The sequence below is a fragment of the Falco biarmicus genome, chromosome 4, assembly GCF_023638135.1.
Source record: "Falco biarmicus isolate bFalBia1 chromosome 4, bFalBia1.pri, whole genome shotgun sequence".
Taxonomy (NCBI): Eukaryota; Metazoa; Chordata; class Aves; order Falconiformes; family Falconidae; genus Falco; species Falco biarmicus.
Genome location: NC_079291.1, coordinates 59,423,660 through 59,447,557, shown reverse-complemented (window position 1 = coordinate 59,447,557; position 23,898 = coordinate 59,423,660). Strand labels below are relative to the sequence as shown.

The window sequence follows — 23,898 nt, the reverse complement described above, 5'->3', positions numbered from 1 at the left end:
CCCCTCGCCACAGAAGCGCACAACGACGACTCGTTTCCCAGCTTTATTTCTTTTTTTATTTCAGACCCTCACTTCTTCCAGAACCGCTTATAGGTTTCCATGTCGATGGCCTCAAAGGTCTCCTCCGGCTTGGCCTTCGCCCTGCTGGGGAACTGCCTCCGCAGCCGGGCCTTGCGCTCCGCCTCGGGCAGCGTGCTGCTGTCCAGGGGCAGCTGAGGGGATCGGCGTGAAACCCTCAGGGCCTCGCCTCACCCCCAGCCTCCCCCCTCTTCCCTCCCCTCCTGCCTTACCATTAGGATCTTCTTTGGCTCTTTGTAGCGCAGGTGGACGGTGGAACCGTCAGTCTTGACCAGGAGGACAGGATAGAGCCGGCCGTAGAGCTGCCTGCGGAGGTGGGAGACCGAGGTGCGATTGGAGTTGTGGCGGCAGGAGGTGGCGAGCCCCGGCAGCAGCCTGGGGCCAGCAGCGAGGCGCAGGGCGCTGGTGGGAAAGCAAAGGGGACAGCGTCAGTCAGGGCTGTGGCAGCGGGAGATGTCGCCGTGGCGGGTGACAGGATGGAGAACACCAACCTCCATCACCTCAAGAAACCTGGCCCCATGGAGGCTCCTGCAGAAGGAGCCAGCTGCCCTCCTGGGGCCTCATGGCCGCTGCCACCATGCTCACCTCAGTGCCTGGCTGGCGGCTGCCATCTCGGCGCAGGTGAGCAAGGGCAGATCCTCCGTGTAGGCCCCTGGCAGGTAGAGCACGAGGTGCGGCAGCCTCCTGGGGGACACTGAGCTCTCCTGGGCTGCCCATGAGGCGATGGTCCCATGTCCCCCTCGCAGCACACCCCCCTCAGGGCCCCCCTCCATCACGTATCAGCCCCATGATGGCTCCCTCTGCCATGGCTCGGCCCCATAACGGCTCCCCCCGCCCGCGCCATGGTTCAGCCCCAGGATTACTCCCCCCGCCCGCGCCATGGTTCACCCCCACAATGGCTCCCCCCACCCCCATCGTGGTTCGGCCCAAGACAGCTCCCGCCCCGCTCCCCGCAGTGGTTCAGCGCAGGGTGACGCTCCCATCGGCTCTCCCCACCGCGCTGTGGTTCGGCCCAACGCGCCCCCGCTCCCCGCCGCGGCCTGGCCCAGACCTGCCCGTGCCCCCCCCGCAGCCACCATCACGAGTGCGCCCCCCCCCGCCCCGCACTGACCGCTCGCTCGCCCCCCCCGCCCGGCCGCGCTCGTGGGCTGTCCCGCCGCCCTCCGCTCACGTGTCAGCGCCCTCCGGTGACGTCAGGGCGCGCGGCGGGAGCGCGGGGGCTGCTGGGATCGGCACCCCCTCACACACGCCCCCCGCCCCCCCACCCCCATGAGCTGGCGGCGGCTGCGCGGCGCCATCGCCCGGGCGGCGGGTGAGCGCGGGGCCGGGCGGCCGCGGGGTGCGCAGCTCCCGCCCGCCCGCCCTGAGGGCCCGGCCCGGGGGGAGCCCGGCCGCCCGGGGCGCCGAGTGCCGGGGGGGAGCCCTCGGCTGGGGGGGACTGGAACCCCCTGTGGGGGGGGCCTTGGCTGAGGGGGGCGGGGTGCTGTGTTTTGGGGTCCCTCTGCTGAGGGGGGGCGGGGGTGCTGAGCCTGAGGGGTTCCTTGGCTGAGGGGAGCTGGAACCCTCTGAAGGGGTGCCTCGGTTGAGGGAGGCCAGGACACCGAACCTCTGGGGGGGGCCTCAGCTGAGGGGGGTCCCTTGGCTGAGGGTGGCTGGAACCCCCTGAGGGGGGTCCCTCGGCTGAAGGGGGCCAAGGCTGCAGAGTCCCTCATGCAGGTTGCTAGTCTGAGGGTGCTGTGCCTGCCACAGAGGCCCCTGGCTGGAGGAGGGAGCTGAGCCCCAGCAGGCCTGGGGATGCTGAGCTCCTCCATCACCCCTCTGAGTACTGCATGTGCCACTCTGTCCGCATGCGGTGGCAGTGGGACAGACTCAAACCCCACCGGGCTGTCCCTGGGCTGTTGGTGTCCCTTCTCTCTAGCCACACACCAGGTCCCCATCATAGCGCTGCTTGGTGGTGGCTCTTGAGATGTCCAGTCCCCCCTCCCTGCTTAGATAATCTGAACAAGGATTTGTGCGCCGTACCGGCTGGGGTTTGTGGGTACCGTGCAAGATGATGAGGTAACACCGGGCTTTGGGGTAAGCACCCTTCAGGTATCCAAGAATAAATCTCTGTGTGGTGAAACCCAATGTACATGTGGGAAAGCAAATGGCAAAACCACACTTGCCTGAGCTTCCCCCCCTGTAGAAATTTACCCAGGTGGGTAAGATGGCCAGTGGGTTGGTTAAACTGGTCCAGTTTTGCAGTAGGACACAGTCTTGGAGTGGCTCTTGGCTTCATCTGTGGCCTGGCCCTAGATGATTTCTGCAGTGACCTTGAGCAAGCGGTTCTTGTTCTTTCAGCCGCATCATTGCTTCCTGCAAAGAGCGCAGTGCAAATCAGTGGAGGGTCTAATTAATGCTTTTTAGGTAATTGTTTGCAGGGAGAAGGTGGCTGATTGTTCCTGCCAGCTCTGCTTAATGTAGTGGGGATGCTCTGCATCTTTTTCAGTACTGCGAATAATTCCCTTTATTTAAGCAACCCGCTGGCTGTCAAGCTAGGACCTCTGAGCCCAGCTGTCCTGAGGGACATCCTGCTCCTTGCAGACGTAGAGATGTTTGTTGAGTGTTTGCCTGTTCTCAGATAATACTAAATTGCCTTGTGTTGCTGCAGCTGGCCAGGCTGGGTTTTCGGAAAGCATCCCTAAACAGAAAGGTGGGAGTGGTGGCTTTATAAGGAACCTGCTAAAAATAGGGAATGGGATTATAATCCTAATCTGTGAGACCTTTCTTGGGGCTGCAGGGAAACTGTCCTTTAATCTTCTTTTGTACTCTGTAAGGGGGGTTTACCTTCTCTGTAAAGCCTCTGCTAATCAGCATTAACTTTCTTTAACTCTTGTGGTGTCTGTCCTTTGATTTACTGGTTGCATTGCCACCTCCCAGTTAAAATCCAGGGCAAATTTAGCAGACAGGAGCAGACCAAGAAATGTTCCTCACCCTACTGGCAATCTCCTGCATCCTCCTTCAGTGAGCACCTTGTCTTTTTGCAGCCCAGCAGGGTTTATGTGGCTGTTTGTCCTCTGTCCCAGGTGTGACACCTCCCCAAATATCTGGCTGGTTGACTCCAGGCCACTGTGGTTTTGGTGATACGTGGTGGTTTGGCTGGATCCAAAACCATTTTAGGAGTAACCCAGTGGAAGTGAGAGATGCTCTGGGCTAGGTGTTTGCGGATTGGCTGCTCTGAAAATGCCAAAATCAGAGCAAGAGAGAAAAAAAATTGAGCTTCTGCTCAAAATAAGTATGTACTTATAATGTTACTGTTGCAGGCAGTTTGAAAATGTGACACATGGGTGTCTTGCTGGGCTGGGAACAAAACAGGAGATCTGTATCCGCCAGATCTGGTTTCTCAGGCTTTTTTTGTGTGCTTTACTTGTGGTTTTTGAGGGCTTCATGTTGCCAGAGGGAGAGGATCTGTGTTTGACAGGGCTGGGGGAGCACAGAGAGAAGCCTGGTGAGGGCTGTAATATCAGTGTGCAGACTGGCTCGTTGTTAGGAGTGATTCCTCGGGGTCAGGGTGTATGTTTAACTAAATCTGGTGGAGGTGAGGGCACCTGCTCCCACATCTGTGCTGCTCACGGCTTGAGGCAGTGATCATCTCTGTTCATGCTCCCAGGACATGTTCTTCCTTCCCCCCTCCAACCCTGAGCAGCCACCGCCAAAATCCCACACCATGCCAGGTAGTGGGTGCCTTCTAAAAATGCTCTGTGGAAGCTGGTTTTTGCACTGCGTTGGCACAGATTCCCAGTATGCCAGCTGGGTGTTTGCTGTCTACCACTCACGAGGGCCCAGCCCCTGCATCTGGTAGTGGAAATGGCTTTTTTTTTTTAAGTTTTGTTTTCCTCTGCAGCTCTCCAGCAAAGGAGAAGGGACACATTTGGACGGAAGCAAGAGGAAGTATCTGCAGGCCTCTTGGTTTATTTTTAGCTTGTTTCCCAAAGAAGTGAGACCTGTGGTGGCAACCTGCGTGTCTTTTCTTACTTTAGTTCCGAGTATTTTTGGGGGGGGGGGGGAAGGGAGTAAGGCATCTCCATCTTGCCCTGATGCCCCACCAATGCTTTTTCAGGCAGAAAAGCAGCAGCACCCCCCAGCCAGGGTGGCACAAACCGTGAAGGGTCCCACCACAGAGCTTGTGGGATGTGATCCGTGGAGGCTTGGGTGCAGATCCATGTGGGCAAGAGAAGGGACCACCCTGTCGTCTTTGTGGTGGATAAGTAGCCTAATAGTTGACCTGAGGCGAAGCAGTGGCTGCAGAGACAGGTTGTGCCGTTTGCCAAAGCACCAGGCTGGCACGTGCCAGCACCAGTCAGCCTGTTAGGGATGTTTGACTGCAGCTTTACTGGCTGGGGAGAGCAGGGAGCGGAGAAGAAACCACGAGAGCAGATTAAAGACCATTGGATGATTTTCATTGGCCATTTTAAAATTACGGCTCAGTAATTAAGGCTTTAGGCAGCTCACAAATAGCCCAGCTTCCTACCGGCTCACTCGTGTTGTCAGCTGTCGCTGCTGTGAGGAGCTGGACTTTATATAGCTTGGCTGAAAGGGAGTAAAAGCAAAAGGTAAGGATGCATTGGAGCTTGCTCCCATCCAGCGTTCTGCCCATTCCTCTTACCCCTTCTGACTTTGTCCGGGGTGGAATGAAGTGATTATAAGTTATTTCAGCAGCTTTAAATTCTCCTTTTCCTATCGGTGCCTGGTAAAGCACAGATGAAATTTTGAAGGGGAAGAGAGCAAAGCTCTTTTCCCTCCAGCTGGGATGTGAGCATCCTGGCTGGGATCTGCAGGCAGGGCCGGAACTTGTGCATGTGGAACCTGTTGGCACAGCTGGATCATGGTGGAGGGGAAACTGTGGAACACCAGGACACAGTCTGTGCGGGCATCCAGATGTCACGGGCGGAGGCTTTCAGTGGCAGCTGAGGAAGCCAGCGTGTGATGAAAGAGTAGCGTTTGGGAGCAGGCTTGTTGTGAACGTGTTGATAAATAACTGGGGGTGTTTAGTCTGGAGAACAGGAGGCTCAGGGGGGGACCCTCTTGCTCTCTACAACTACCTGAAAGGAGTTTGTAGCGAGGTGGGGGTCAGTCTCTTCTCCCAGATGACAAGCGATAGCATGAGAGGAAATGGCCTCAAGTTGCACCAGGAAAGGGTTAGTTTGGATATTAGGAAAAATTTCTTCAATGAAGGGGTTGTCAAGCACTGGAACAGGCTGCCCAGGGAGGTGGTAGAATCACCATCCCTGGAGGCAGATGTGGTGGTTAGGGACATGGTTTAGTGGTGGGGTGGGCTTGGCAGTGCTGGGTTAACAGTTGGATTTGATGATCTTAAAGGTCTTTTCCAACCTTGACCATGTTTCCAACAAAAGACCATGTTTCTATGATCCTGTTGAAGTGTGCTGGGATGACTGGAGGGTACTGAACTTTGTGTAGCTCCTCTTTCTCCTCTGGCGTGGTTTGCAAACAATGGTTAGGGCTCACCCGGTTTATTTCTGTGGGCAAGAGGAACTGGCGGGGGCAGGAGAAAGGGAGATGCTTTGGACAACTTGGCAAGGGCTTTTCTGCTTCCTTGCCGCAAGTGCTAAACAGCATTTCACTGGTGAGGAGCTGCAGGAGGGCGTGCTTTCTTCTCGGTATTGAACATATAGGCAAGCCCTGTGTTATTTGGAAATTATCAAAGCTCAAGGACTAAGGGAAAGGCAGGACAGGTCCCTAAGAGGACTTTCTAGTGTCCTCGCTGTGTTTTTTGGATGATGGAGCCTAATCCAGCAACGTGGCCATGCACATGTGATGGGACTGGTCCTCCGAGGGCTCTGAAGAATGTCTGATCTGGTGGATCTCTGGGGCTGCAGCACCTGGAGGTCATAACAGCAAAAAAAAAAAAAGTTTCCTTTTGGGTGGTTGAATGTGAGTGGTTTTATGCCCATGTTAGCTGATGCTGGCATCTACTTAGACTTTGTGGTGTTTATCCTTTGTACGGGCTTGGATAAACTTGGTCAAGCAAGTATAAAGGATCCTAGGGGAACTGAGGGAAAACTCATAGCTGTAGTACTGCCTGATAGATGTCTGCGTGATCACGGAGCTCTGCAGGAGGGATTTAGGGATAAGGAGGTATCCAGTCACGCAGGCTGGGGTCAGGGAGGCAGCCCAGCTAGATTAGCCTGCTGCACGATGCACGGCTGATTTTGTAAGAGATGGCATTTGGCTTAAGGCTGTTTAAAAAGTGCTTTGTAAGGTCGGAGTGACATTGCTATGATCTAATTTAAAATGGAAAGGTGTTATACTGTCTGTTGGCTGATTGCTCCTGAGGCCACACCCAGACTATGAGGTTAAAAAAAATATGCATTTCCAGAGGCTTTACTGCTTGCAGAAAGTAACTGTTTTTAAATAGGAAGAGTAGGTTTGTTTGGTTTGTCCCGCTCTTGTCATCACCTCTGGTTTAGAAGCTGCTGAATTTCTGTTGATGGATGAGGCTCCCCAGTGATACCCCCTGCCCTGTTGTACAGGATTTTCTTCTTTATTCACATGTTGATAATTAACCTTTCTTCCTCTCCAGAGAGGCAGGCATATGAAAACACCCGTATTTTTTCTTTCTGGCTGAAGAAACAACTGCAGAAAGGTCTGTGTGGCCCTAGGCTGCCTTTTTTTTTTTTCCTGTACGAGGAAACAACCCCTTCTCTGTTGCCAGGAGACACCTTGAGCTGGAGCTAGTGCTCCAGGAAATATGGAAATAAACCCCAAAACAAGTTTGTGTCCCAGATCACACCCGTGTTCAGACCACTGTTGCAAGGCTTTGGGGTTTAGTGGTGGAGGACATGCTGGGCTTCTGGGTCCAGACTTCAGTGCGTTGTTTGCTTATGGTAAATAAAGGCTTTGTGTGTGCATATTTGTCACAGGAATGACAGGAAATATTTAACTGTCCATCATAGGCTTGTAGTTGTACTTGTTAGGATGCAAATGGGCAACACAAGAGCTGTGGTGGTCTCGTGGGCATCCTATCCCTTGCTTGGCACTGCACGTGGATAACACTGGCTGACTGCTGCCCTGTTTTCTTGCCAGCATCTCCTGCAAACTGTCCTTGAGGCCTCTCCCTGTGAGAGGCAAGTGGCTCTGACTATACCTTTGTCAGTAAGGGCAAGTATTAAGCTGGCATTGCTCAGCATGTGTGGATGTCCCATGATGTTCCCCCCCATGATGTTCCCAGATGCCACCAGGCACAGACAGCATTTTCCTTCTGTTAGGAAAATTTTTCCCTAGGATTCCCTAGTTCTCTGTCCCAACCCTGGTGACAGAAAACAGAGCTAGGACAGATCTGTCTTGAGTTATCCCAGTTTAGTGGCAGCTGGAGCCCAGTTTCCTCCTCCTTTGGGTTTGTGTCCTATGAGTTTAACCTTGGTCCCTTGAGAACATGTCCCTTGAGAATGAGTGTTCATGCTGCAGTGATAATGTCCTCTATTTGTCTGAGGTATTTGCTCCCCAGGTAAGCATTCGGGCCAGCAGCAGGGCAAGGTGAAGCTGTCCTGCTGCCTTGCTGGTGGCCTCTGCTGTCTGCTTTCCAAAACTATAATCCGATTCCTCAGGGCTCCTAATGCAGATCTTTTGCAGTGGTGCTGAGGTGACAGCTCTCGCTGTTTGCTGACAGTTTGCTAATTTAACAATTGTTTGAATTTCCCTGGTATTTCCTGCACCCCCAGTTAATTTTTATAAGCCCTAGGCTTGTCATTGCTCATAATTTCAGATTTGCCTGCAGAAACTTGTATCCGAGGGTAAAGAATAGATGCTTGTTTTGTGGGGCTGAGCACCCCTGGGAATCCATAGCTGTTTTTTCATGGGTGTTTCTAACCAGATCCGTATTTTTCTGTCTCTCTAGCCATGCAGGGCCCGAGACCAGTGGTTCTGAGTGGCCCGTCGGGTGCAGGGAAGAGCACTTTGTTAAAGAAGTTGCTCAAAGATTATGAGAACATCTTCGGCTTCAGCGTCTCCCGTGAGTATCCGTATGTCTCTGGGGAAGGGCAGCGGGAGGAGTTCAGGACTGCTAGCTCAGAGCCTGCTTCTGTAGCTGTATTCTTGCCCCAAGTAATGGGCTTCCATGGCTTGTCTGTGTCCTAATCTGTCTGTGGGCTCTTTGGGATGTTTAAATAAGTCAAGACACCGTTTGCTACTGGTACTGAGTGGCAAGTCTTAAGATTTGTACCTCTAAACACAGCTCAGAGAAGTAATGAGATATTCCTGAGTGATTCTTGACCCTGAAAGTAACAAAATCTCCCACACAGCTGTACTTCAAAAGCCAAGTCTTTCTATCCACCTGTGGGAGCTGAGAAGGATTTTAATAGCCCAGGGGCTGCACACCAGAGCCTCAGATTTTAAAATTAAAGAGTTTTGTGAAGCCCATCTCATTACTGTGTCAGTCAGTGAAACAGTTTGCCTCATCACCTGCATGCATTCCTCCTCCTGCCTTTGCTCTGGTGGTTTGTTGACTACTTCTATGTTGGCCACGAAGGACTGGCCAAGGGTGCTTTTTTTTTTCTGCCTGGGATGGTTCCCTGTAATGTGAAAATAACCCTTGGCCAGCTGGCTCAGTTCGCTCATGCTGGGCTTCAGGCAGTGCTGAAATCTTCCTGTGTCCACAACAGAGTTAAGTGCAAGGAATTTTCTTTGGGCAGCTTGCCTGCTACAATACTAATTTTGTTTCCTTTTTCTTGAGTGACTTTAAAGGTCACCCTCAGAGTCTGGGCTGTGTCCACCATGCATTGGCCTGATTTTCCTTGGAGCTCTGCAAAATGTTTTTAAGTATATCACCAAAATGTTTTTTACTGTCCTAATGCTTTGGATACTGCAGGTGAAATCCTTGCTTTGAGATCTGGATTCATTCCACAATGAAAAAGCAAATACTGGATGCTTAAAAAATTAAGGTTACTGGAGATGAAAAAAAATTCTTTCCTTTTGTGTGTTCCATCCTATGCTCTTGATTCAACTGAACCTCTCATCTCACTCCAAACTAAATGTTATGATTTTCCCCAAGGTTGCATCTTAGTAGATGTTTTTTTCTTAAATTTCCATAGGCCTCTTAGACTTTAGCAAATGATGCTTTATAAAAACTTACAGGTGATCAGAACCTTGTTGTGTTAGGTTAACTCCTGCCAGTCCCAAATGAAATAATTGGCGTTGCCCTCTGTGATGATTGTCAGCTCCTTTTTGGTTTGCAGAGCATGTCTTTAACTTCCTGCAGGGTTCGAAGGCTGTCTGATTTATTCACCTACCTCATGCAGGTGTGTGCCCTTATTCATTAAATCTGGCTATTTTAAGCACCTATGTAGGTGCTGCATGATCTTTTGAAATGAAGATAACTCTGTGAAGTAGGGCACTGCTAATTCCCCTGAACTGAGGCAGAGGCCTGAATAACGTGTCTGGGGTTACACAGGAAGGCTGTACCAGAGCTGAAAACTTAAGCCCAGCCTTGTAAATCCCAGACTGGCTGCTCAGCCTCTAACAATCTTAATTGATTGTTTTCAGATGATCTAGGATTCTTGGATTAAAGACCAATCCTGCATGCCATCATGTGTTAGACACTAGCTGATTCTGGAAGCTTTGATCATTTTAAACAGAGGATCAGTTTACTGTGTGATTGCGTTAATCTGCTGCATATGTGCTTTTATTTCTTTGATACTATTACTTCCTTGGGTCATCTACAAAATTTACAAGGCTGGTTTTTTGCTTACAGATACCACAAGGCAGCCAAGACCTGGGGAAGAAAATGGCAAAGGTGAGAGTGTTGCAGTTGAGCCTGTCTCATTGGACTCTGCAAATAATTCCTCTGAAAAATTTAAAGTTCTTATGTGAAGGGCATGCACAAATCCCTTTTAGCAGATAAGTTAATCCTGTGTTTATAGGGTGCATTTCCTTAGGCAGACATTCAGTAATGACATACTTGAAAGCATGTATGTATATATGTATATAAATATGCATACATACACGTACTTTTGTGCTTCAGAGTGCCATGCATTGGAAAGAAGATAATGGAGCTGGATGGACTTGGTGGAACAAACCCAAAATTTAATTAAGCGGTGAAATGTAAACAGAGGCAGAGCATGTGCTGCCAGTTTTCTTTTCTAGACACCGTCCCTGTGACTTGCTGGCTGAGATTTTCAAAGCAGGGCTCTTGGTTTAAGGGCCCTGGGCCATACCTGGGCATTGAGTGGCTTGATTATCTGAAGTGTCAGGTAGCTCTGGTGAGGTACCTCAAACGCACACTGCTTTGGGAAATGCAGCTACTTAATGAGATGCCTTTATCTGTATTAACAGCTTCTGGCCAGCTGCTCTTTTTTTTTTTTTGTGGTTTGTTTGGATATTTTGGAAGGAATCAAATGAGGTTTGTTCTTAATTTCCAATGGCAGTTTTCACACTGAGGTGAAAGGGAGGTATTTTAACAACAGATAAACATTCTTCTTCATTTCATTTTGATGTTCCCTTTTATCTCCCCCTCTCTCTCTCTCATGTCCCATTCTAGTCTTTAATGCTTTCAAATTAAGGGCCTTGGTAGTCCTGCTGTAATGTGTTCCACACCTGTGGGGAGTGGGAGGAGTTTCCCACTGCACCGGAAAGGGTATGAAAAAGTGGGTACAGCAGCATTTTTGGCCACACAGAAAGCTCCAAAACATTTTGAGCAGGTGTCTGGGCTACCGGTATGGAGAGGGGTTGCTGTACACAGTAATTAGGAAGTAGATATCTGCAGTCTGCCAATGTTGTCCAAAGCAGATTTTAAGTTGCTTCTCCCCTCAGCACCCATGGGTGTCATTTTGATCATGAACTGTACCTTCAACGCTGTTAATTTCTGGCTATTTTTCCCATTTTCCCTATCCAGATTACCACTTTGTGACCAGAGAGGAAATGCAGAAAGAAATTGATGCTGGTGAATTCATCGAACATGCAGAGTTCTCTGGAAATATGTACGGGACGAGGTATGCAGTTCAGGTGCTGTCGCTGCTGAACCCAGGTGGCGCTGGGACCTGAGATGATGGTGAAGGAAAAAAAATATTTAAACATAGCGACACTGCTTTCCCCCAAACACACAGATTCTTGCCATAAGCAAAGCGTTTCATTTTTACAGCAGGGTCCGTGTCAGCTTTCTTAAGATGGCAAAATTAACTTCTGCAGAGAGTTAAATCCTTATTGTGTTATGAGATTCTTTATAGCCTCCGGTGTTTGAGGGCCGCTGAAGTAGTTCATATGCTTAACGCTTTTCTTGCACAGGGGTGATTTTCACAGACTGTTTGTACTCCTTAATATTTTGCAAGTGCTTGCAGAGAGTAGTGGGCAGAATGGAGGCTACCCTCATTGTCCCTGTGTTACCTGATGGTCTGAACACAGTGAATTCAGGAGCAGAAGCCATAACTGTATTGGCTGGTGCGAAATAAGTACGTGTGCTGCTTTGGTAAAGTGGCTGCTTACAAACAGATAAATTGCATGGCACCCTTGACTGGGGTTAAAGAGTTAGGTGGATTTTAAAATAGCATTGCCCTCGGCGTTGGAGCTGATGATCAATAAAACATTAAGCTGCAATGTTAATTAGAAGTCAGATATCTTACATAATTATTGTGAGAAAATTGTGGTGCTATAGTGTAGGACCTGCTAAGGAGGGAAGTTAAATGTTTCTTGAGATATTGAATTAGTTATGTTAAAAAAATTTGCCTGAAATGGTTTTCAGGAAGACTTATATTTCTTAAAGAGCTGAATGTGCTTTTTTGAGATTTTTTTAGAGACAGCAAAGTTTCTGAGGGTGGTTTCCTTATGGAAGGTGCCAGCATAAGGCCGCCCCAGTCTGAACATGCTGTAGGTATAAAACTCTGAAGGAGCAGTTGGTGATTTTGCATTTCAGTAACGTAACTGTTTCAATGTGTCGCTCACTGCGGTCACCACAGCTAAGGGCAGCCTTGCAGGTGTCTGGCTGTGCTCCCTCAGAGGCTGATGGAGGAGCACAAGGAGCACAATCCCCTGCCCTGGCCTTGATGCTTGCAGTATTGCTGGTTTGGCAAGAGAAGGGAAACCTGACAGCTCATCTTCCAAATACCCAGCACCAAGGAGACAACTGAGTTCAGGCTCTTTAAGCCCTGGCTTCATCCTGTGTAGGACAGGCTTCCTTCCTTCACGTGTGTCCTGCTTAATCCAGCTGGCTGCAGTGTGGAGGAGACAGCTGCTCTCTGATGCCTGATGTGTAGGTGGGGTTGATTTTGGTACCTTTTCCTGAGAGTGGGTGCTGAAAAGACATCTTAAGCCAATTAACTTGAAAACTGCAGGAATGTGATACTTCAACCAAATTAAATTATGAGCTCAGGTTTGTTTCTGTCATCTTTGGTCCCCTCTGCATATTAATGCTGTGTGTGCTCTGCCTGTGGTGGTGGCCATGTGAGGTTGGAGGCTGAAATCAACTCAAAGCATCTCAGCAGTAAATTCCCCTACGTTAGGGGAAGAGATACCATCTTTAATGACATACAAGAACCACCACTTAAAACATATTTTCTTGATTTTGCATCTTGTGACTGAGGCAAGTGCATCTCCATCGAGCATCCTTCAGGAGAGTGCATGGGTACAGAAGTTGGTGGATCTCTGCAGGAGGAAAGTTCTCAGTGTTTTTGCTCTTTGGTGAAGGTTGCTCCTGTCTTTGTCAAAGGCAGGAGCTGCACAGACTGTACCCAAGCCACACTGCCCATGGGATAGTCATCCATTTCCACACCTTCTTTCATGGTTTTGCCAGTCTGTCTAGCAGGAGGCAGCAGGTCCCTGCTCCACCCTGGGAACCCAGAGGACACCTGGGGAAAGAGAAATTGTTTAGCAAGAGCAGGGCAGGTGCTTTCTTCTCTTCTGCCACAATTTGGACATGGGAACCCTGTGAGGTGAAGACCTGCTGCTGGAGGGGGATAGGCCAAGCCACCACTGCTGTGGCTGTATACTCTGACCCCTTCCCTCTTTGCTCTGTTCTCAGTAAAGGTGCAGTGCAGGCTGTTCAGGCCCAGAACCAGATCTGCGTCCTTGACATTGACATCCAGGGTGTGAAGAACATCAAGAAGACAGACCTGAACCCCATCTACATCTCTGTGCAGCCTCCGTCCATAGACATCTTGGTGAGCGACCGCCTTCCTTTGCCGTTAGGCAGTTAGAGGTAATCAGCGTCTTGCTCTGAAGCAATGGGGGTTCTCCCCTCATTGATTCATCTGTATGTTTTTAAGGGCCGTAGAACAGGCGGGGAGGACATTTCTGAGCACACTGTTACCTCTGCCCAGCCCAGCTCCCCAGTCTCTGGCTCCCAGGGATAAATCTTCCTCTGCTGTTTTTTTGAGTCCCTCCTGTACAGTTCCCACACCTTGATGTGTTTGCCTGTATTGGGTTATTGATTCCATTGCAGCGTGCCCAGCCTTTAAATGCATAAGTTATGCTTAATACTGGGGAGAGAAGGAGATATTTGTGCTGAAATTTGGCTCCAGCAATTAAAGTTAAACTGAGGGAGGTTGTTTCTCTGCAGCACCAAAAATCCTATACCCCTCTGATCTTGCAGGACCCTGTATAATGACTGCAGTGTGCAGAAGTTAAATGACTGTCATGATTCAGAGAGGGATGTGAACACAGACACGCAAGTTGCTGAGGCTGTGCAAGGAGTATGTGGCAGGGAAGACCATGACTCCTGGCTCGCCCTTCACACTCTCAGTAGATCAGTTAGTCTGTATTTCTTGCTGAGTTTGTGGAGGAGGAAGCCAACAGCACCAGGTGCCAGAGCCCAACAGAGAGATTTTGTCGCCCAGCAGTACTGGCAAAAAAAACCCAGACCACAGGATAGGGGGATAAGAGACTGGGAACCTTAGCTCCGGGTAGGAGATCCTGAGCCCAAACTGAGCTTGGCTTCTGGTTTGCTCTGGGCTTTAAATGAGGCCCGTTGCCCTTTACAGTGTTCCCTCGCGTGCCCGTGGTTGCTGGCAGTAGTTAACAGCAGCCAGCGCTGGCTTTGTGGGGTAGGGGGTGGTTTCTGTGTGCAGCATTTTGAACACGTTTCTTTAATATATTTGTCATTGGGTTTAGGAAAAAAGACTACGTGACCGAAAGACTGAGACAGAAGAAACTTTACTGAAGCGTTTGGCTGCAGCCCGTGTAGATTTGGAACTTAGTAAGTCCAGGGGACTTTGAGTGATGCGTGCAGGGAGAGGGGATGCGTTGGTGATTTAGGAACTGGTTTTTGCATGAATATCTGACTTGTGTTCTCCAAGGGGTGTGTGTGGCAGGGCTTTGGACATTAGCTGAGTTTGATCTAAGCACCATTGTATATCATTTCCCGCTGCAGTTACTTGTGGGTAGTTGGCAGAGAAGCGCATTAGCAGTGGCAGAAATCGTAATATTATAATGCCACAGGATCTCGGGCACACACTGGAGATGACACAGGGAAGAAACGTGGTTTTTTAACTCCACTGTCCTTGTCTCCTTCCCCAGGTAAAGAGCCTGGCCTTTTCGACTTGGTCATTATTAATGATGATTTAGAAAAAGCCTATTCCGAATTGAAGGAGGTACTCCTGGAGGTGAGTCATTCAGGGCTTTTCTGCCTTGCTCCCCAGGCAGGCATGACCTCTGGGCTGAGCAGGTGAGGGTTTGTCTATAGGCAACCACCAAAATGGGACCTCATATCCATACTTGATCTGGTTTGAGCTGCCGAGTGGCATAGCTGAGCACAGATCACGTGTGAGTGATGATGAATCAAGTGGCCTAAGAGTGGGAAAGGGATCCAGCATAATACTGGATTAGGGGCAAAATAAAAATACATCCCTGGACAGTATGGAAGGAGTGTGCTATTTTTTTAAGAGCCTTTTAAGTCAAATTTGCCTTGTCCCTAAAGGTTTGGGTGCAAGCTCTGGGCTTGCTCCCATGATGCTGTGGAGCTGGGCTGAGGAGATGATTGTTTGTGAAGCTGTGAAAACTAGTGAGTTGTAACCAAGGAGTGGGAGATGCTCAGTTGTTTTACTGATCTCCTTGCAGGAAATCAAGAAGACCCAAGAATCCAGGAAGTCCTGAGCTGAGCCTGCTTGGACCTTTTAACTTTGCACATCATTCCTGAAGCACGTCACACTATTTTATTCTGAGAGACATTCCCTTTAGGCTGATCCTCCTCCCTGGTTACTCTAGGATATTTCTATTAAAAGGAAAGAAAATGAAACCTGGTTGCGCTTGTGTTTCTGTTTGCCACACACTCAGCGTGTGCTCTCCCAGGTTTGTACCTCAGGCAGGTGCTCTGGAAGCGATTGCACAGCATCTGCTGCCAAAGGGCAGAGCTGTTCTGCGAGGCTGTAGAGGAGCTGTCTGGGCAGCTGTGGCTCCAGCACATGGCTTAGGAGCCCACTGGCAGTATTTTTGGAGGTCCATGTTGTGCCAGTGAATGCTGCTCAATAACAGGGAGCTGTTTAGATTGATGTGACCCCCCCATTTCCACCTGCAGACAAAGGGACTCCCGCCTTTACCGGCGCCTGACGTCACAAGTGTTGGCATCCTCTTGTCCCTCTGGTTCCCACTTCCTTTTGCAGATCTGGGTACAGCTCCTCCAGGCGTTTCTGATCGTATGTGCCTGCCACCCTCAGCCTCTGCAGTGTGGTGGTGTGTTGCTGTGGCAGAGCGGCATGTCAGTGCAGCTCGGCTGCTCTAACCACAGTCCTTGTGAACAGATGGGTTTGTTTAGTAAGCCAAGAGAAGGGAATGGTTGTGGGATATGATCTATCTGCTGCCTTTTTTTCTGAGGGAAAAGTACGGTGAGCTTCTCCTCTGCCATCCTGGCAGCAATCTTGTAATTCACATGTGCTTGTTGTTCCACTCAAGTTTAGGTGCAGGTAAATTTTTTTAGATGCTCTTATATTAAGATTTCCTTCCTGAGCTGTGCAGCCTTTTTGGTTGATGTGCTTGAGGGCAGCAATAAATCCCTTTTCCTAGGAGGGATCCAGCTGATGTGTAGCCACTGTCCCTTGTACTGGTCTCTGGCTTGAGACGTGGAGAGCTTTGCCTGACAAGGGCTGGGAGGATGCTTTGCACTTCACTTCCCCAGCTTTCTTCAGCCTTAATATTGATGTTTTCATGTAACTTCTGAGCCCTTTGGTCCCTCCAGCAGGTTGTATCCTGAGTCTCCTTGGAGGGGCTGGTTCCTCACTGCGCCCCTGTGTTCAAAGCACCCCAGCCTTCGCCAGAGGTGAGTGTAGGGGAGAGATGAGGGATGTTGCTTCTGGTTATTAACCATCATTAACCATCACCAGGTGGTTAACCTGGTTTTGGGCCGCAGGGAGGGAACCGTTGCGGCAAACAGCTGTGTGTGGCACAGCCACTTGCAGGGTCACTTGTGCCAGAGCCTGTTGTCCTGGCGGATGCAGGCACTGTGTGTTTGATCCTGGACAAATGGCAAATCCATCAGAGAGAGCTGCCATCCCACAGGTGGTGGCTTCCAGCTGACTCCCCCCGCACCAAACCCAGATCAAGCTGGTGTCGTGCAGGCCACCAACGGCTGGACCATACAATGCCAGGCTCCGGTATTTTCTCGCCAAAACCATGTCTTACTACAGCAGGTTTGTACCTTACACCCAACTGCTGGGTTTCATCCTCTTCATATCCCATCTCGCCAGTTTACCCAGCTGCTCTGCTCCAGTACGCTTACAGTACTTCTTGGTCCAGGCCACCTCCTAATTTGCTGAGCTCCATCTTCCACGTTATGGACAGCAGTAAGCAGAACCAGACCTTGGGCAACCCTTTTAGTATCTCGCTTGCATTCAGGAAGATGATTATTTTGATCATTCACCTCTCTTGAGCCATTATAAATATATTCCTAGATTAGACTGAAATACTCCTTTCTGTTGTCATGAGTTTCATGTTGTGAGGTTCTAGCTTTGGTTAAACGAGCAAGAAAATGCTCCCCAAAACTTTTCCAGGAATGGACCTGCTTGACAGCATCTGGCTTTCCCCATCCTGATGGTGTGAACCGCTGTGGCCAGGCTGTTCCTGTGGTGGTGAGTGATAGACTTGATTTTATTTTCTTTTTCTGAATTGTGGGGTTTCATCATGTTTTGAGGGATGCATTTGCAATGGGGAAACATCCCCTCTAGATGGCAGAAATGACAGCAGGAAAGCGCAGGGGGCCTGCGCTGCCGAGCAGCAAGACACGGAGGTGCAGGACACGGCGCTGACCTCAGTCCGGTGGTCTCCAGCCACTGCATGGGACCTGCAGAGCTGTCAGATGGAAATGCCCAGCCGCTGCCGGCTCAGCCCTCCTGCCGACGCCCCGAGAGCTGCACGGCTGCCAGCCCCCAGCCCAGCCTTCCAGCATCCCTCTGGGAGAGGTGAGTGGTGCCCGGGAACAGGAAGGGACGATGCTTCAGCTGTGTGGCCACGCTGCCAGCACTTGGAAAATGGGGGGGGGGGGAGGAAGTCATTTAGCTGATTGTGTCCCCCTTCCCTGGTAGGGAAGTCCTAAATAACCCACCCTATATCGGGTGACCTGCTTTTAGCGGCTGCTGCTGTGTCTGCCAGACCAAAGCAGCGAACGCCTGGATGCCCAGCACTAATGTGAGGTGACGGGGTGGCCACTGGCATGGCAATGGGTAGCGGAAGGACCAGGAGTGGGTTGCTGGAGCTGGGCTGGTCGCCGAATGGGTGATGTAGCTGTTGAGTCTCTCTCGCGAGTTGTTTTTGGGTGCTGTCAGCAGTGCCCCTCTCAGGGTTTGATGTTTTGGAGGAGCCACACTGCTCATGGAATCTCGTAACCAGGTGCGTGAAGCACCTGTTGAAATGAGTTTCATTTCTGCATCCTCAGAAATGAGATGTCTATTTTATTGCATTTGCAAACATAAATACCTTTCTGGATCCATTGTTTTGGTACCGGCTCATGGGGGATGCAGCCATGCAGGCATCTTTGGGGCAGGCAGGGACAGTCCTGAGCATTGCAGTTGTGGCGGCCACTGAACTTGGCATCCTACACAGCTGTGAGCGGCAGCTCCTGGTGCTCGATGTGGGGCTGGCGATGGGATCGAGGGATCACTGGCAAAGGGAGGCTGCAGGAGTATCCCTGCCCCGGGGTTTTCTGTGATTCAAGATGCCAGTCCTGAGGGACCCTCTTTCCCACCCAGGAGATCTTCCAGGCAGGAAGGGGCTGAACATACCAACCAACAGGTTTGGAGCATTTTGGGGTGAAGGTGGGTGAGGTGAAGGACAAGAGGAAGCTCACGCAATCCAGTGTGGTTTTATTTACATGTCCCAACAGCCATTAAAAACGTCATCACCTGGCCCCATGGGACAACAGGGATGAATTTCTCTCCCCAGGCATGGCCCTGAGTCTGGCTGAGATGTCAGTTGCTCCATCTCAGGCTACACCCAAGTGAAAGAACGGGCTTGCTCCTGGGTTGCTTGCAGAAATGTCAGAAAAAAGGATTTTTTTAATATATATATATATGAGGCACACATACATAGATACGTATTTTCACTGTTCCATCAGACTGGGATAAAACTGGACAGATTTCGGCTCTGTGAGATGCTTTGGGAAGTGCGGTAGCGCTTTACCCTGCCTCCCTGCAAGAGGAAGAAGCTGGAGGAGGAAGGCTTATCCGCACAAGAAGGGTGCGTGGGATGGTATGAGGAGCCACACCGGGGAAAAGCTGGCATAAAACCTTCCTCCAGGGCTCTCCCCAGCTGGGGTTGAGGGTATTTTGGAACTCAAAAACCAATAAACCCCTGTAGCACTTTTACTTCAAAGTAGTTGCTTTGCAGTCTCGCTTTTGTGTTTTTTGCTGAATCCAGGCTGACACACAGCTTCTGGGGCAGGAGCTGATCACTTCTTCCAACCTCCTGCTCATCCAAGGTCTTTGGCAATAGAAATACCCCTTCAAGGGGCAAACGTGGCATTGGTGACTTTAGACGCAGAGGTGACCTCTGCTCCAACTCAATGGCACCAAGATACAGCCTGGGAAGGACCAGTGGTGCGTGAGGGCAGGCAGTCCCTGAAGCTGGTGCCCACATCCTCCTGGGGGAAGCCAAGAAAGGCTGGAGCCTCACTCCAGGAGAGCTCCAAGCAGCCAAAATTAGCCCAAAGCCCATCTGCCTGGGGCTCCTTCCAGCATCACGTCCCTCTCTGATGATCCCACGGTCCACAGGCTTGTCCTTGCCGTGGCTTTTCTTGGTATCTCAGTGCTTTTAGAGGCAGCCCTGATTTTCAAGCTTGCTTTTGTGCCATTGCAAAAAGGCACCGCAGGGCAGAGCCAGCCTGGGAAATAATTGGGCAGCCAGCGTATAAAATAAGCAATGAGGGGGAAAAAAGAAGTAGGAATAACGGTGGATTTCTTGCTTGTCCATCAGTGCCTGGCTCAGTCTGCGTGTGTGCTTCCGATCGCAAGCACGGGGATTTAGCATCCCAGGTGCAAAAGTGCGATGGGATGTGCTCCCATTGGTGCGTGGGGATGGCATGGATGGGTAGGGCTGTGGCTACAGCGCCCCAAGTGCTGTCAGAAGTAGTTACTGGGGGAGATAAACCTTACTGCAAGCCAGCCTGGGCTCCTTAAATGCATTTAGGACCTTCTGGAGAGGTTGTTCAGCATATCAGTGGTGTTAGTGCTGGCTGGGGGGTCTCAGCCCACCAGCTTTTCTGGCAAAAAACTTTTTTTTTTTTTTCCTACTATATCCAGCACCTGTGTTTCTGTTGGTATGCAGCAAACCTCTTCTAGGAAATCTTCCAGCAGCCTGCATGCCTCAAACCAGGGCCGAGAGCCTTACTGCAGGGGGGTCAGGGTGTCAGCCCTCACTCAGGGGTCACCCCTCCGCAGTGGAGCTGTGGGATGAGACACGCTGGCGCTCCCCAACCTGCCACAGTGCAAAACCCTCTGGCTTCTTGCATGCCACGTGAAGCCACCTGACTTTGTGCTGGAGCAGATGAGGAGCATGCCCGTGGGAGGTGGGCTTGGTGGGCTGGGGGTAGCTTTCCCCACCTGGGGAATCCAGCCATGCTGGATTGTGGGATTTTTTCCAGGGGGCTCTAGCTGAGATTGGTCTGATGCCAGGTGCTGTGGTCCCTGCCCGGGGATGCTGATGCCCTTTTCATGTTTTCCCACAGGACACTGAGGTGACAGTCACGTGCCAGCTGCTGCTGCCTCACACTGAGACAGGCTTGTCCTTGCCGTGGCTTGACTGAGACACCCACCAGCACCACCAACACCGACAACAGGTAGGTCTCATATAACAACAACAGCTAATAACTCTCACTGGGGCTAATTGACCCTGGCGGGACCTGTGCTAGCACCCCTTGGCCAAGACGCTGCTCCTTGGGGACTCATTTTCCCTGACCGTGATGCTACTGGAAAGCAAGTTGTGGGGGAGGACACAGTTTTCTTTCTAGCACAGGGTATCGAGGAGCATCCCGTCGGTACCTCATGCTCCAAGGTGCTTGTAGGAATCGTGCTGTCTCCAGCTCCATCAGCTCCATGAGGATAAAAGCTGCCCTGGCAGCCAGACCAGGAGCCAGGATGTGCCTGCCTTGCTGGGCACTGTATTTGGGTCAGCCTCATCGACTGGGTGTGCAACAGTGTTGTCCCTGGAGAGTGCAGGATGCTGATCCATAAACCTGACTGGCTCTGGATGGGGGGAACACGCTACAAGGAGCACCAGCTGGGGCAGAACGCCGGCATCAACACCATGCTCCCTGTTTCTCAAGCTCAGCCCTGCTCTCAGGCTTCAAAAATGGGAAGAAAAAAAGGCTCAGCTTTTTCCAACAATAGCAGCTGTGATTCCCCTTGTCCTGGATGTGGCTCCAGCCCCATAAATAGCCAGAAGCCATCTGCAATTCAGATTGTGTGCGAGGCAACTGGTACAACCGGATGCTTGTGAAGTAAGGGGCACATCCCCCTCCTGATGCCTGATTTATCACTCCCCAGGCACCAAAGGAGGGAGGAACAGGATGTTTTCCTGGATTTTACTTACCCCATTCTGGCTGCCAGAGATGTGAGGAGGTGATAAAAAGAAGGGAGGCAGGGAAGGCAAAATGCTGGTACCCAGGTGGAGCTTGGTGAATACTTATAATATATATGATTTTTTAATTATTATTTCTCTTGTAGAGAGAATTGTTTTATTGAACCCATGTTGGAAGCAGACCCCTGAGAGCCAGATCCAGTGGATGCAGGGAAGGACAGGGCGGCTGTCCCCTCGCAGTGGCCAATGCCTTTTTCAATTTACATTAATTTGCAGATCTTCCCTTGAAGCTCGGGGAGGGAGGGGGGGGGGGGGGGGGCGTGGTGTTACTGCTCCTGTTTGCTATGAAGCAAGTCTTGCTGATGGAAAGCAATGTGCCTTCGTGGTGGGCATCCAGTTGCCCTCCTGGAACAGCCTTTTCAATGATCACTGACTTTGGTCTTGCAGCCGTGGCATGGGGATGTTTGATCACGTCCAAAGCCAGAAAGGAAGAGCTAGGGAGCTTTTGCTGAATTCAGTGGTTTTTAAGTGGATCCAGCCAAAGCCCAGCTGATAGCAGAGATGAGTTAATGTCCCTGGCTCCCTAACACAAAGCCAGCACAGAGCTGATGGGGACTGAGCCCTGCTGGGAAAACACTCCAAAAAGCCAAGTGCAGTGCTCCCCACTATTCCAACTAGCAATGTGCTGACCTGGATGTACTAGGTATAGGGTGGGGACGAAACAAAAAAACGCTTGTAAATTTTCGTTGGAAGTGCAGGATACTCGAGCTGCATGCCTTGTTTTTGAACATTGTGGTGGTCCCACGGATGCCTCCCGGACATGGTAGCATGGACTGGAGAGAGAAAACAGCACCCTGAATCAGGTGGAGAGGGGAGACTGGTGTCACTGCCCACACCAGTGGATTAATCGTCCTGCCTGAGGTGCCACGGCCAGTACCCGTTGGGGGAGAGAGCTTGTCGGGCTGCTCCTCTGGATGATGAGGATGACCTCACATGTTTCATTGATTGGGTATCTGATTGCTAATTATTACTGTAGCTTGACCTGTGGAGGCTAGCAAGCCATAATGTCTGCAGTCAGCCAGCATGAACATCTTCGTGGCTTCAAACCTGGGCTGAACATCCCTTCTGCTCCCTCCCCCTGCTCCTGGGCTCCCACGTGCTGCCTCTGCCAGCATCCCTGGGGAGCAGCCCAGCTCCCTCACAGCAGCTCTTCCACACTTTGTTTGCCTTTATGGACCATGGGTTTTTTCACCCCTTTCTCCCCTGAAGCCTGGATGCTGTTCCTGGGGGCCATCCCCCTGCAGCTTCACCCCAGCAGCTTTAGGACCTGCTCCTAACCCGCAGACACCAGGGCTGGCAGGTAGGAGCAAGAATAAAGCAGATGGCACTGCTGTGGTAGCATCTCTGGGCTCTTTGCTGTTTTTATTGCTGAAATCCAACCTGATCACCCTTGTCCTATCCACTGTGATGGGGAAGAAATTTCACTGGTCTTTTTACAGCAGCTCCTGGTGTTTCTAAAGACAGGCAGGATTTTTCCTTCGTGCCTTCCTATCATCCTAGCTGCAGCCAATGTAGCGCCTCTGAGAAGAGTTTGGCTCTGTTTTCTTGCCACTTTCCCATTTAATAGTTGTATTTATCAATAAGGTCTCCTCTGCTCTTCTCCAGTCTGACCAGAGCCAGCTTAGCCTCCCCTCACGCATCCCAGCCCTGACCGTCTCGGTGGCCACCACCAGACCCTCTCCAGTTCCTCAGTGTGCTCCTCCACTGGATGCAGCACCCAGATGTGAAGTCCCTGGAAGGATCCCTGCAAATTACCACCTGCAGCATCCCTCTGTTTTATCAGTGCGCTGTTAACACCTGTTCTCAATCCAATCTTGCCATTGTCTTTGTACCCCCGATGATGTATTTTTATCTAAGATCCTATTTCCTTCCTGCAGGAACCTCACACCAAGCAATAGCGCAATGGCGTTGGCAAGGCACAACTGAGATGTCTCCTGTCCCTAGGTCTGTTATCTTGCCCTAGGAGCAAGCCAGTCTCCTGGTCCTCTCCAGCAGTGGGACAAAGCTTTATGGGAGATTGCAGAGGAGCAGAAGCTTCACCCCGTGCCACCGCATGCAGGAGCCTCAGCTCTGGAGGGGACAATGACAGCATTGAGCGCGGGCGCTGAAACGCTGCCGTATTGTGCCTGGCAGAGAGATGCCCGGGAATAATCGCCTCCTCCTTGGCTTTGTTGCAGGGCTGTGGCTGGTCATGCTGTAGGGCTTTCTCCTGCCCCGAAGGCCTCCGGTTATGCGGTGAAGACCTACAGCTCAGACGCACCTTTTTTTCCTGGCTGTGAAAGGTATGGCTCGTCTCATTCCCTCCTTCCTGAGGCACAACTCTGGGGATATAACTGATGGGGAGGAAAAGGGGGATTTGGGGGAAAAAGGATGCTCTGTTCTTCATGCTGGGGGGCCATGTCACTCTTTCATTGATCCTTGTAATATATTTTGCAGATATTTATATATAATACAATTTTAATGTAACATATTTATGTAGTATACGTAAAGTTGATGTAGAGCGCCATGCAAATTGTCTTGCTACTTTTTATGCCTGTAAAATGTTTTGTTTTAAATACATGCTTAAGCTACACGAAATCCAACTCCGCTTGGGGTCTGGGCAATCCCTTAAAATTTGGATCCAGGGTTTTGCCTGAAACTGTTTTAAACAAGGCTGAATATGACTTTGCTCTGGGTCCAAAACAGAGCAAGGCGGGGGTTTTTTTTAGAAGCATATTTAAGGTTGTTTTCAGGTTGGGCACCTACAAAAGGATTCTCCTAAACAGTTTCTAGTAAGGGTGT

At 50.7% G+C, this 23,898-nt stretch overlaps 3 protein-coding genes across 8 annotated transcripts in view; 2 read left to right on the top strand and 1 right to left on the bottom strand.

Annotated features, from left to right (window-relative positions):
• Nucleotides 1-30: 30 nt before the first annotated feature.
• MRPL55 (mitochondrial ribosomal protein L55) lies at nt 31-1,286 on the bottom strand. Of its 4 annotated transcripts, none has more exons than XM_056335950.1 (4): nt 1,190-1,286; nt 664-762; nt 291-480; nt 31-212 (listed from the first exon to the last, which is right to left on the bottom strand). In XM_056335950.1, exons 2-4 carry the CDS (start codon nt 687-689, stop codon nt 69-71), a joined length of 360 nt encoding a protein of 119 aa, XP_056191925.1. In that variant the 5' UTR covers nt 690-762; nt 1,190-1,286; the 3' UTR covers nt 31-68. The 4 variants fall into 4 exon arrangements, with proteins under 4 accessions (XP_056191925.1, XP_056191924.1, XP_056191927.1 ...); XM_056335949.1 differs by having other exon boundaries at nt 664-759; nt 1,190-1,272; XM_056335952.1 differs by having other exon boundaries at nt 1,250-1,270.
• Nucleotides 1,277-15,296, top strand: GUK1 (guanylate kinase 1). 3 transcript variants are annotated; one of them, XM_056335945.1, is made up of 8 exons: nt 1,277-1,390; nt 7,973-8,086; nt 9,824-9,865; nt 10,964-11,060; nt 13,082-13,220; nt 14,170-14,254; nt 14,575-14,660; nt 15,115-15,296. In XM_056335945.1, exons 1-8 carry the CDS (start codon nt 1,348-1,350, stop codon nt 15,148-15,150), a joined length of 642 nt encoding a protein of 213 aa, XP_056191920.1. In that variant the 5' UTR covers nt 1,277-1,347; the 3' UTR covers nt 15,151-15,296. The 3 variants fall into 3 exon arrangements, with proteins under 3 accessions (XP_056191920.1, XP_056191921.1, XP_056191919.1); XM_056335946.1 differs by lacking the exon at nt 1,277-1,390 and adding an exon at nt 4,143-4,670; XM_056335944.1 differs by lacking the exon at nt 1,277-1,390 and adding an exon at nt 4,749-6,721.
• A 1,879-nt stretch (nt 15,297-17,175) lies between these two features.
• Nucleotides 17,176-23,898, top strand: part of GJC2 (gap junction protein gamma 2) — a 38,271-nt gene continuing 31,548 nt past the window's right edge. The window contains exons 1-3 of the mRNA XM_056335936.1: nt 17,176-17,447; nt 20,207-20,317; nt 23,295-23,399. The gene's annotated coding sequence lies outside the window, so the exon portion shown is untranslated. The remainder of the gene's footprint in view (nt 17,448-20,206; nt 20,318-23,294; nt 23,400-23,898) is intronic.